Genomic DNA, 12,634 nt, shown 5'->3' on the forward strand with positions numbered 1-12,634 from the left:
CATCCCTGGCCATCAGCCAGGAGTTTTGTGCTCAAGTCTCTGGAGAGGGACTTGAAGCCTCAACCATCTGATGCAGAGGCTATTAACACTGCCCACTGACTCACAGTCAACCCTGAACTGTACTGGATTTGCTAAAGCACATTTGCATTCAATTGATTCACACACCAGAAGGCTGTGGGCTAAAACTGTGGACATAAACAAGTTTGACTTTACAGTGTAGCAGTGAGGGAGTGCGACTATGCCAGAGGTATTGACCTTTAGATAAGATGTTAAAACCAGGCTCTACCTGCCGGTCAGCACTGCTGAGGTGAAGGCTGAAAGTTCCAAGATTCTCACAGAGCCATAGAATCATACAGCACAGAAACAGGGCCTTCGGCCCAGCATGTCTATGCTGCCCATCAAGTACCAATCTATACTAATCCCATGAATCTATCTAAAGGGCAAAGAATGGGCCTCAACATCACTGCCCATGGATTTGTGCTGCTATGTTTATCCAGTTGTCAATCCAGCAACTCATAGGTGTAGAATTTGTTGGAGGCACAAGGGGTGTAAACACTTTCTCCTTCAGTGGCAACAGTAATAATTTATTAAATCGTTCAAGTACTTTGCACATTTGGCAATGCACAGTCCTGCCAATGGCTGCACACATCTGAAACTAGGCGGAGGAGATGCTTCTAAAGTTACTGATTCCCATTTAGACCCACAGTCCCCAAGGCAATCTGAGGGAAATTCTGACTATCTAAGTACAGCATCATCGGTATTTCAGTCACCTAATGGTTTTCTAAGCAGTTCCTCTGTACAGTATATAATGGATGTGTTAACACATTTATTTAAATGGATTAACTCTTTCTAAAAATAGAAGCAGGTTAAAACCATCCAGGTGCATGGAGCATTCATAAACTCATACCACCAATAATAATTTCAATATATCTTCAGTTAGGAATTGCAGAGACTGGAGATTAAAGACGTTTATCAATGTTAGAAACAAAATGACTTGACTTGAGCACTAGAATTCATGAAATATTGAGAGAGATTTGCACTGCCTGGAATCAGATGTTAAACTGAGGTTCTGGTTCATGTAAAAGAACCACTGCCACTAGCTGAACAAGAGCAGAGGACTTATCCATGGTGAAAAGGTCGATATTAATTTTTCAGCAAACATTACTAAAAATAAGACAAACTGGTCAAGGTCGTGGGAGCTTCATCTTTTACTTCTCAGATGCAGCACAGAATCATAGAATCATAGAGCAATACAGCATGGATACAGGTCCTTTGGCCCAACCAGTCCATGCCGACCACAGTGCCCACCAAATCAGTCCCAATTTCCTGCGTTTGGCCAATATCCCCCCAAGCCCCACCCCTCCATGTACCTACCCAAGTGCTTCTTAAATGATACTATTGCACCTTCCTCAACCACTTCCTCTGGCAGCTCGTTCCATATACTCACCACCCTCTGCGTGAGAAAGTTGTCCCTCAGGTCCCTTTTAAATCTTTCCCTTCTCACCCTAAACCTATGCCCCCTAGTTTTAGACTCCCCTACCCTGAGGAAAAGACCGTTCCTGTCCACCTTATCTATGCCTCTCATAATTTTAAACACTTCTATGAGGTCGCCTCTCATGCCACAGTGATAGTCCTGATACACTGAGAAAATCCCCAATAATTTGTACGGGGCTGCACAGTTGGTGAAACTAATTGAGCTGCTGCCTCACAGTGCCAGAGAACTTGGTTCAATCCCGACCTCGGGTGCTGTCTGTGTGGAGTTTGCACGTTCTCCCTGTGACCATGTAGGTTTCCCCTGGGTGCTCCAGTTTCCTCCACGTCCCAAGGATATGTGGGATGGTAAGTTAATTGGACACTATAATTTGTTCCTAATGCGTAAGTGAGTGGTAAAATCTGAGGGGATTTGAAGAGAATGTGGGAGAATAAAAAATAATGATTAATGTAGGATTAGTGTAAATGAATGGTTGACAGTCGGTGCAGACTCGATGGGACGAAGGGCCTGTTTCTGTGCTGTATCTCTCTGTGACTGTATCCCCATATGTGAGCTTTGTCAGGGAGAGACTACCAAACACACCCAGGACTTGAATTCCAGAAACGGGGACAGCTACTAAAATCCCCTCACTCTTCCAATCACAATGTGAGATTATGTAATCATTCTAATCTCTAAACTCTTCATTCCAAATGTTTTTATCCCTCCCAATTTTAATAATATATTTATTTAGTATTGTGGTCAATGTTGTTTTATATTCAGTGAACCTGGTCATTATCTCTTTGCTGTTTAAGGGAGCTTGCTGCACACATATTGGTTGCAGTGTTCCATGCTCCACAACAATAACTTCAAAATATTTAATTGGCTGAGAAGTTCTGGGATTTTCTGAAAAGTGCTTCAGACATGAAAGGTGCTATGGAAATGGAGGTCTTTGTTTTTTAACATCTGCTTCCCTTGATTCTTCTGATGCCTTCCTTCATAGACCTATTCTTTCACTACTCCCACTCTCTTCGTAGAGTCTCTCACGATGATTGATTCATGTTGAGGGGTACAATGGCATAGTGGTTAAGCTACTGTATTATTATATAGAATCCTGGCCAACTAACCTGATAATACGAGTTCAATTCCTACTGAGGAGCTGATGTTCAAGAAATTAAATAAATTTGAAATTTGTAAAATCGTCCATTGGTAATGATGGTGATAAAACTTGCAGACTTTTATAAAACCCCATCTGGGTCACTGTCATCTCTGGAAAGAAGGAAACCTACCAGCCTTCGAGCCATAGAGTCATAGAGTAATACAGTATGGAAACAGGCCCTTCAGCCCAGCTAGTCCATGCCAACCATAGTGCCCACCAAGCTAGTCCCATTTGCCCGCGTTTGGCCCATATCCCTCTGAACCCCTCTTATCCATTTACTTGTCCAAATGTCTTTCAAACGTTGTTATTGTACCTGCCTCAACCACTTCCTCTGGCAGCTTGTTCTACGTGTGCACCACCCTCTGCATGAAGAGGCACAGTAGTGTAGCAGTTAGCGTAACGCTTTAGAGCGCCAGCAACCTGCGTTCAATTCCAGCCACTGTCTGTAAGGCGTTTGTACGTTCTCCCTGTGTCTGCATGGGTTTCTTCTGGGTGCTCCGGTTTCCTCCTACATTCCAAAAAGACATACGGGTTAGGAAGTTTTGGGTATGCTATGTTGGCGCCAGAAGTGTGGCGACACTTTGCAGGCTGCCCGCAGAACACTCTATGCAAAAGCTGCATTTCACTGTGTGTTTCGATGTAAATGTGACTACTAAAGATATCTTTTATATCTTATAAGAAGTTGCAGACAGGTTCCTTTCAAATTTTTCACCTCTCACCTTAAACCTACACCCTCTAGTTTTTAGTTCCCCTTCCCTGGGAACAAGACTATGAGCATTTGCCCTATCTGTATCACACATGATTTTATACACCTCTACAAGGTCACCCCTCCTACGCTCCAAGGAATAAAGTCCCAGCCTGCACAACCTCTCCCTATAACTCAGGCCCTCGAGTCCTGGCAGCATCCTCGTAAATCTTTTCTGCACACTTTCCAGTTTAATCTCATAAATCTTCCTTGCACTCATTTCAGCCTTCTCTAGTCTGGTCCAGTATATGACATCCACCCCAGAGAAATGCTGTTGACCTTTAGCTGGTCTCTGAAATAGTCCAAGACATTTAGTTCAATACAGTGATAGCACAAACTGTGAATGAGTATATGACAACTCTAGCCTGTGCTGTAAATCTTTCACACAATGGTCAGGAACAGTGACTTCAGTGTTAATTTCTCCTCGCGAACAATCTTCTGGAGGAACTCAGTGGGTTGAGCAGCATCTGTGAAAGGAAAGTAATTGTTGATATTCGGTCGAAACCCTGCATCAGGACCTGAAACATTGACTGTTCCTTCCCCACCCCCACAAATGCTGCTCGAACTGCTGAGTCCTCCAGCAACTTGTTTGTTGCTCCAGATACCAGCATCTGCAGTCTCTTATGACTTAATTTCTCCTCTCTTTGGTCCAATAATGTTGGCATTAGAAGCACCAATTCTGCCTTGGCTGAAATCAGTTAACTCAAAGCACTTCCAGACTGAACCAGGAAAACCTCCCTGTCTGTACAACCCCCAGGTTACCTTGTTAGGTCCCTAGGTTTCCAACCTGGAGATACTTGGATCCCTATAGGAAATGAAATTTGGTGGAGTTAGAATGTAGGGTTTGGGACTGGATGACATTGTACAGTTAAAGAACAAATAGTTTTAATTTAATGGTTATCAATGATGCTGAAGTATTTCCCTGTGTGTTCAACTCACTACCTTTGCTTCTTTACATTTCTTTAGCGCAATAAGAAATTGTGATATAGTAAATATATGAGAAGAAGTACAGCAGGCAAAAAATGGGTTTGCCTACTAAAAAAAACTCAGGATGTTCCACGAAAATCTGCTGAAGGAACTCAGCAGGTCGAGCATCATCTGTGGGAGGAAGGAAATGTTAGACTTTTCAGGGTTTTAACCGGAAACATTGACAATTCCTTTCCTCCCACAGATGCTGTTCAAGCTGATGAGTTCCTCCAGCAGATTGTTTGCTGCTGCAGATTCCAGCATCTGCAGTCTCTTGTGTCTCCATTGTTCCTCTACGATTCTGGAATATAGATGGGAGTTTAAACTAACAGGAAGTGGGTTTTATTAGTAAAAGGAAAATTTGGAGTGTTACAACAGCTTTCCTTGCTGTGACCTTCTCCAATGGGGACTGGCAGACACTAAACACTGTTGCAGTAATAGAGAGTTCAATTTATCACCTGATACAGTCCTTAAAAAGGGATCCAGTAATCCACTGTCTGATTATTCAGAAATCCCGATTGGTTGGTTCAAGAGGTGATGTTTCCTGTGCTCCATTGAAACTCACCAAGTTCACTGGAGATGTATTACGTCACTGTGTAATATCTAAAAATAATAAATTAAAAGTGTGTTGTGGTATTAATAGAGAATAGCATCCAATAATCTGGAAAATCTGCCAGTCTGACACCATCAAAGTCTTGATGGTGCTGGATTAACGGAGTTATATGTTACCTTAAAAAACAACAACCACTGTTACATAGGTCATATTGGTCATAGGAAGCCTGCATTTAAATAGTGGCCTTCACAACCTCAGGGTGTCAGAAGCACTCTAGAGCCAATTAAGTTCTTTCAAATCGCAGTCTCTCTTGTTTTATGGGCATTGTTATCCATGACAGCCAGATCCCACAAACATCAAACAAGATGAATGACCATCTCATTTGGGTTTATGGAATGGTTGGAGGAACAGCACCTCATGTTCCACCTTGGGAGTCTCCAACCTGATGGCCTCAACATCGATTTCTCTAACTTCAGGTAACCCCACCCTTTCTTTTACTTCCCCCCTCCCCCCATTCCTTTGTCCTTCCTCATTCCTGTGACTCCCTTCCCCCTCCTTGATGACCTGCCCATCTCCTCTCCTCCCCTCCTCCATCCTTTACTCCATGGTCCACTGCCCTCTCCTACTGGATTCCTTCTTCTTCAGTCCTTTGCCTCTTCTACTTATCACCTCTCAGCTTATTACATGTTCCCCCCCCCCAACTCACCTACCAACCCCCTCTCACCTGCACTCACCTGTCACCTGAACTCACTTGTCCCCTGCCTGCGTGTGCTCCTCCCCCTCCCCCCACTTTCTTATTCTGGCTTCTGCCCTCTTCCTTTCCAGTCCTGATGAAGGGTCTCGGCCCGAAACGTCGACTGTTTATTTCCTTCCATGGATGCTGCCTGACCTGCTGAGTTCCTTCAGCACTTTTTGTGCATTGCTCCAGATTCCAGCATCTGCAGAATTACTTGTCTCTGTTATGGAATGTATTGAAGGATTGGATTTGGACATCAAGAGAATACCCCTGCTCTTCTTTATGTTGTGTTGCGGGTTCTTTTGGTTTCCTTCAAACAAGGGAATAGACTGGGACCTAGACAGCCCAATGACTTGAACTCTGGCAGCCTCACATCAGCATCACCTACTCAGTGCTACGCACATGCGTGGTATCAGTGGGCTCTTTGGTGTTGCTACTTGCAAAGACAATAACATAGCTGGAGCAATCAACAAACCATACTTCAAACAAGGCAATTGCTCTTGAGTAAAGAACAGTGCCTGGTACAGCAATGTATCAAAAGCCAGACCATATGTAGACTCAGTTCTTAAAGTACATTCACACTTGTATACACTACATGACAGGTCACTCTAGATTACGCGTCCATGTTCTCAAGATAGGACTTAAACCCTCAGAATTCTACCTCAGAGGCAAGAGAGCAAAACATCCCATGTTTATTGCCTGTCATTAAATGTTGCCTGTTTAGGAAATTGTTTTATATATTTGAGTTCCGTGCCACAGGGTCAGACTGTGAGAGATTGTAGCAATGCCCTTGGACCTGGCTGTCTTTGATAATGCTGACTTTTAGATGTTACAGAATGCCAGTGTAGTGTAGTAAAAAAAAGGCAAGTGGGACCACAGCCATCAGGGAAACACTTTATTTAAAAGGCATCCTAAAAGGCATTTATGAAGTGCCTTTCAAGATGTCTTTGTGGAAGAGCTTTGTGGAAGAGCAGACACTGTTGTAATGTAGGCAACGTGGCAGTCAAACTCCTAGAAACAGCAATGTGATAATGACCAGTAATCTGTTTTAGAAATGTTGACTGAGAGATAAATCTTGGCCAGAACATCAGGAGAACCTTCTTACTTCGTAATGCAGTGTTTACATTAATCTGAGAGGGCTGTGTTCTATAGGACAATTATGTTTATATAGTTGTTTCTTGACCTCAAACATGTTTTGCAATTCACGAGTACTTTTGAAGTGCAATCATAGCTAAATTGTAGGAAACAATAGCCAACTCACCCACAGCAAGCTTTCATCAACAGCATTGAATAAAGTGGTTAACTAAGTGTTGGTTGAAGATAATTATTGGTCAGGAATCTAGTCATGTTCAAGATCATGTAGAATCTCATATTTATACTGCTACGTTCATATTTCTTTACAACTCAGAAGGTGGCCTTGAAGCCCATTGAGTCTATCCTGCTTCTCAGAGTAACTTCTGGTAACCCCACTCTTTCTTTTCCTTACCCCCCCACCCCCCCACTCCTTTGTCTTCCCTTGTTCCTGTGGCTCCCTTCCCCCTCCTTGATGACCTGCCCATCTCCTCCCCTCCCCTCCCCCATCCTTTATTACATGGTCCACTGCCTCCTCCTACCGGATTCCTTCTTCTTCAGCCCTTTGCCTCTTCTACCTGTCACCTCTCGGCTTATCACCCCCTCCCCCACCCACTACCTTTCCTCTATCACCAGGACTCGCCTATCACCTGAACTCACCTACCCCCTGCCTGCCTGTGCTCCCTCCCCTCCCCCCAACTTCTTATTCTGGCTTCTGCCCTCTTCCCTTCCAGTCCTGATGAAGGGTCTCAGCCTTAAACCCCAAAACCCCCATAAATGCCCTTCTCCAATTATTCCCCTGTAACTTTCTCATGTACTCAACAACCCCCCCCCCCCCCCCCCTCATTTTCCTACCACCCACATACTCTAGGGTTAATTTACAGGGCCCAATTAACCGACCAACCAACACGTCTTCAGGGTGTAGGGGGGAAACCAGAGCACCTGGGGAAAACCTAATGGCTGTGGTACCACATACCTTTCTTTACTGTACTACATTGATATTCTGTAACCTTTAAAAATCAGCATTATCAAACATGGCCAGGTCTAACAATATTCCTGCAACCTTTCACAGTCTGAGGCTGTGGTACATGCCCTCAAACATATTGGCAGAACATGCAACTTCCACAGAGACAGCACTGGAGGTCAGGCTCAAACCCTGATCACCAGAGCTCTGAGGCAGAAGTACTATGTGCTGTGTAATTGTGCCACACCTCCGCTCTCACCCACCGGCTCTCCACTAACACCTCTCTTCTCCTCTCAGAGCGCAGCCTGCATCAGGCAGTTTTGCTTCAACCATTGCACAGCACAAACCAGATGTGCTCCCAACATCTGCCAATGTTTACAAGCCAATTTCCAGACCCATGGAATCTTTGATGTATCTTTTTTTCGTTGACACAAGTGGACTGATGATCAATGTTGCCTCAAAAAGATAGCATGATTGACAGTGCAGCAGCCCTCTGTATCTCTGTTAGTGTAGGTATGTGCTTGCACTTCTGAAGTATATAATTTCAACACATTGATAGTATGCATCTTACCAATTGATTCTAATGCACTGACTTTACTATTAATGTCAAACTCAAAATGCTCAAGGATTATCATACATTATCATAAACCTGATAATGACTATTTTGTGAACATGAATATTTTGTTCCACAAAGAATTTGTTTTACTTCAGGGTTAATCTAAACTGGAAACACTCATGAAGATTTTAATAATTGTAAATGAAAATACCAATGAAATGTGTTAGCTGAAAGAGATATTTCCCTGGAGGAGCTAGCAAGTTCTAAGAAGTTAATTACTGAGAATTAAGTGATGAAGTGCCACATTTCCTGAGGCAATAGTGAGTGAAAGGTGAGTGCCTTATTTTGCCAAGTACTTCTTGTTCGGTTTTCCATTGTCAAATTTCTCCTTCACTCTCTCTGAGTTGTTAATTTGACCTGCATGATGCCCTCTTCTCGCTGCTACCATCGGGCAGGAGGCACAGAAGCCTGAAGTTCCACACCACCAGGTTCAGGAACAGCTACTTCCCTTCAACCATCAGGTTCTTGAACCCACCTGCACAAACCTAACCCTACCTCAGCAACGGAACACTACGGACCACCTCTTCTTTTGCACAGTGTTTTTTCTCTCTTCATTGTCTTGTATAATTTATGTTCTGGAGTGTCATCTAAACCCACATGCCTGTGATGCTGCTGCAAGCAAATTTTTCATTGTACCTGTACCTCACTGTACTTGTGCAATGACTTGACTTAACTTGACTTGACTATACCATCTCCTCCATAACCTGCCAACATAATCAAAGACCCCTCCCATCCCAGACATTCCCTCTTCTCCCACATCTCATCGGGCAGAAGATACAAAAGCCTGGAAGTATGTACCTCCAGGCTCAAGGACAGCTTCTATCCTGCTGTTATAAATGGACTCTTGTATTATAGGATGGACTCTTGACCTCACAAACTACCACGTCATGGCCTTGCACCTTATTGTCTGCCTACACTGCTCTTTCACTGTAACTGTAACACTTTATTCTGCATTCTGTTACTGCTTTTCCCTTGTACTACCTCAATGTGCTGATGTGATGAAATGATCTGTATGGATGGCATGCAAAACAAAGTTTTTCATGTGACATTCATGTACATGTGACAACAACAAACCAATTTACCAATTACTTCGCCTAAAGTGATCATAATATGCCATCCAAAATCTTAAGTACAGGCTGGCTATTTGACTGCAGCAGCATCACAAAGGAATTCAATATCGTTTGTTCCATACACTTAAGGAGTTGCTGGGAAATCACTGGCAGTGGTACCCGTGGTATCCTTTCCCCTCCTTGCCTCTGGTTACAAGGCTGAGAGGTGCCACTTTCATTATTACCTTGAAATTCGACCAGCATTGTGAAGACAAGTTAGTTCAGTCCTGCCTGGTTCATAACTCAACAGCAAACTCAGCTCCATCTACCTGTATGTGAAAGAATGATCCAATTGTTGCCATTCTATTGCTCTTTCTGGGTAGATCTGTATTTTATTTGCTTGTCTGTCTTAATCCAATAAGTCCCAATTTCCTCCATTCGTCCTTTGGTACCTACTTGAGAGCCAGCTTCCCCTCAGACTAAAATATCAGCCCACTAAAGTGTCAGTGAAGATAAAAGTCCCAGCTTTTCTGTGACTCCAGCTTCGCGTTGGTACTTCGTGCAACTAGAAAGTGTTTCAATCCAGGCTGACAAGGCAAATTACAGAGGAGCTGCTACACTGTTGGACCTCTTGAGTGGATATAAAAGAATCACCTGGCATTAATTACAAGAAGAGTCAGGAAATTCCTGGGCAGTGTTAATCTCTCAGCAATATAATCACAGTGGATTACCTGGTCATTATCACATAGCTGTTTGTGGGAGCTTGCTCTGTGCAAATTGAATGCCCCTTGTTCCAAATACGTATAAAAAGACTGCTCATTGGTCAAAGGTTTTTGAGACATCTTGAGATTGTGAGGGCCGTTATACAAATGGTACTTCCTTCATTAAACAGAGAGAGGCTCTGTATTGTAAGGTAAGCGTAGAAAACAGAACCTCTTTTTTTGATTTCAAAAATGCACTTTGTTCATAAAAATATACAAAGCAAATATAATGCAATAGGTAGATGACTTTTTATGTTCATTGTGCCATCAAACCAACATATACTCTTACAAAGCAGCAATGCTACTCATGTTTTCTCTTTAAAAAATACACCCATGAAGTGTGTGGGAGGCTGTTACACAGGATGCAGCATCCAAAATCTCACTTTATGTTCAAGTGATGATACTGAAGGTTTTCCCCTGCCCTGCAACATAAGTGTGAGTTATCTTCTTTCAGGGACATGCTGCCATTACCTCTTTTCAAGCATGAGGAGTCCGCGCTCTCTTCAGACCATGAGACCAGTGCTGTCAGCTTCCAGTACGTCCTGAGTGCTGCCACCTCGCCTGCTGTTAAACTGCACGAGGAAACGCTCACCTACCTCAACCAAGGTACAGTAGGATGCAAAGAAGATGTATTACACAGGACAGGCATGTAAGGGGATCAACTCCTAACACAAGCAACCACATAAAACTTTGCACTGCAGCTCCCTAAACAACATCTTGTCCTTCCATCAGCCGCCTTTCCAGACAGTCATTTGTGGGATGTGAGCATCGCTGGCAATGCCAGCATTTATTGTCCGTCCCTAATTGCCCCTGCATTGGGCAGTTGATTGAGAGTCAACCACCTTGGTGGGTCTGGAGGCCAGACCAGGTAAGGATGGAAAATTTCCCCTCCTGAAAGACACCGGTAAACCAGATTGTTTTTTTTATAACAATCCACTGGTTTCATGGTTATCATTGCTGAGATAAGCCTTTTATTTAATTAGTTTAATTTCAGTTATCCGCATGACATGGCATTAGAAGCACCAATCCTGCCTTGGTTGAGATCAGTTGACTCAAAGCACTTCCAGACTGAACCAGGAAAAACCTCCCTGTCTGCACAACCCCCAGGTTACATCGTTTGGTCCCTAAGTTTCCAGGGACCAAACTCATACGATGGAGTGTGGCTACGCTCTAACTTGGTGACTTAACTGGCCTCCCGCGAAGTTTATGGCTCTCTAAATAGAGCGGGATTTCTGAAGATCAGCACAAGATTTCATAGAATCAATGAGTCATAGGAAATTTACAAGACAAAAAGGAGGCCATTTGGCCCATCACATGTGCCATCCAAAGAGTTACCCAACCTAATGCCATCTTTTAGCACTTGACCTGCAGCCCTGCTCAAGTAGATATCCAGGTGCTTTCTTAATATGATGAAGATTTGGCTCTCTGCCACGCTTTCAGTCAGTGAGTACCAGATTCCATCAATCTCCCTTCATTTCTTCTCAGTTCCAACCAGCATACCCCTTACTCTGAGACTGTGACACCTGGTCCTGGACTCTTCAGCCAGGGGAAACGTCCTCCCTGCATCTGCCCCATCAAGTCCTTTGTTGTAAGTTTCAATGAGATCTCCTCTCATTCTTCTAAACGCCAGAGAATACAGGCCCATTCTCCATGGTCTCTGCTCAAGCAGAAAACCTGCCGTCTCTGGAACCAGTACAGTAAATCTTTGCCGCACAACCTCTTTGACCAGTACATTATTTTACAGGTAGAGAAACCTATAACTGTACACAATGGCTCAGCTCCAGTGTCACCAAGCCCTGTACAACTGCAGTAAGACCTCCTTACTTCAGTACTTAAACCTCATCATAAAGATTAATGTGTTATTTGCTTTCACTTCATCACCCTGTTCCTTTCCCCTCCTCCATCTGCCCATCATCCACACATTCCTTCCACTGCTCCTCCCCCCCCCCCCCCCCCCCACTGTTCCCATCTGCCCTCCCCACCTCCCTTATCTGGTTCCAAGCTCCACATTCATCTCCTATCAGATTCCACCATCTGCGGCCCTTTGTTGTCTCCACCTCCCACCTCCCAGCCGCTATCGCTATTTTCCCCCCTTCCCTCCTCCATCTGCCTGTTATCCCTCCTCACCTGGATCCACCTATCACCTGCCAGCTCTTACCCCACCCCTTCCCTCCGCCTCTTTATACTGGCTACCTCCCCTCTATCTTTCAGTCCAGATGAAGGGTCTCAACCCGAAACGTCAACTGTCCATTTCCCTCCACAGATGCTGCCTGAGCCACTGAGTTCCTCCAGCATCTTGTTTGTTGCTCCAGATTCCAGAATCTGCAGTCTCTTGTATCTTCTATTTGCTTTCCGTGTTGGCTTTCAGTGACTTATTGCCTTCTCCATTGAACTGAGGGCAACTACGATTCCCATGTTATCGCCCTACCTAAAATACTAGCGGGGGATTGAATCTCAGCCCTATGTAAGAAATAGGAACGGGAATAGGCCCCTTGAACCTGCTCTGTCATTCAACAAGGTCATATTATCACAGGACAGGATGCAGA

At 44.0% G+C, this 12,634-nt stretch overlaps 1 protein-coding gene across 1 annotated transcript in view; it reads left to right on the forward strand.

Annotated features, from left to right (window-relative positions):
• Positions 1-12,634, forward strand: part of LOC127582808 (transcription factor CP2-like) — a 60,328-nt gene that overhangs the window by 10,248 nt on the left and 37,446 nt on the right. Inside the window, exon 2 of the mRNA XM_052038374.1 lies at positions 10,543-10,694. Within this exon, the coding sequence (XP_051894334.1) occupies positions 10,543-10,694 (152 nt within the window). The remainder of the gene's footprint in view (positions 1-10,542; positions 10,695-12,634) is intronic.

Source organism: Pristis pectinata, chromosome 25 (assembly GCF_009764475.1).
Source record: "Pristis pectinata isolate sPriPec2 chromosome 25, sPriPec2.1.pri, whole genome shotgun sequence".
NCBI lineage: Eukaryota > Metazoa > Chordata > Chondrichthyes > Rhinopristiformes > Pristidae > Pristis > Pristis pectinata.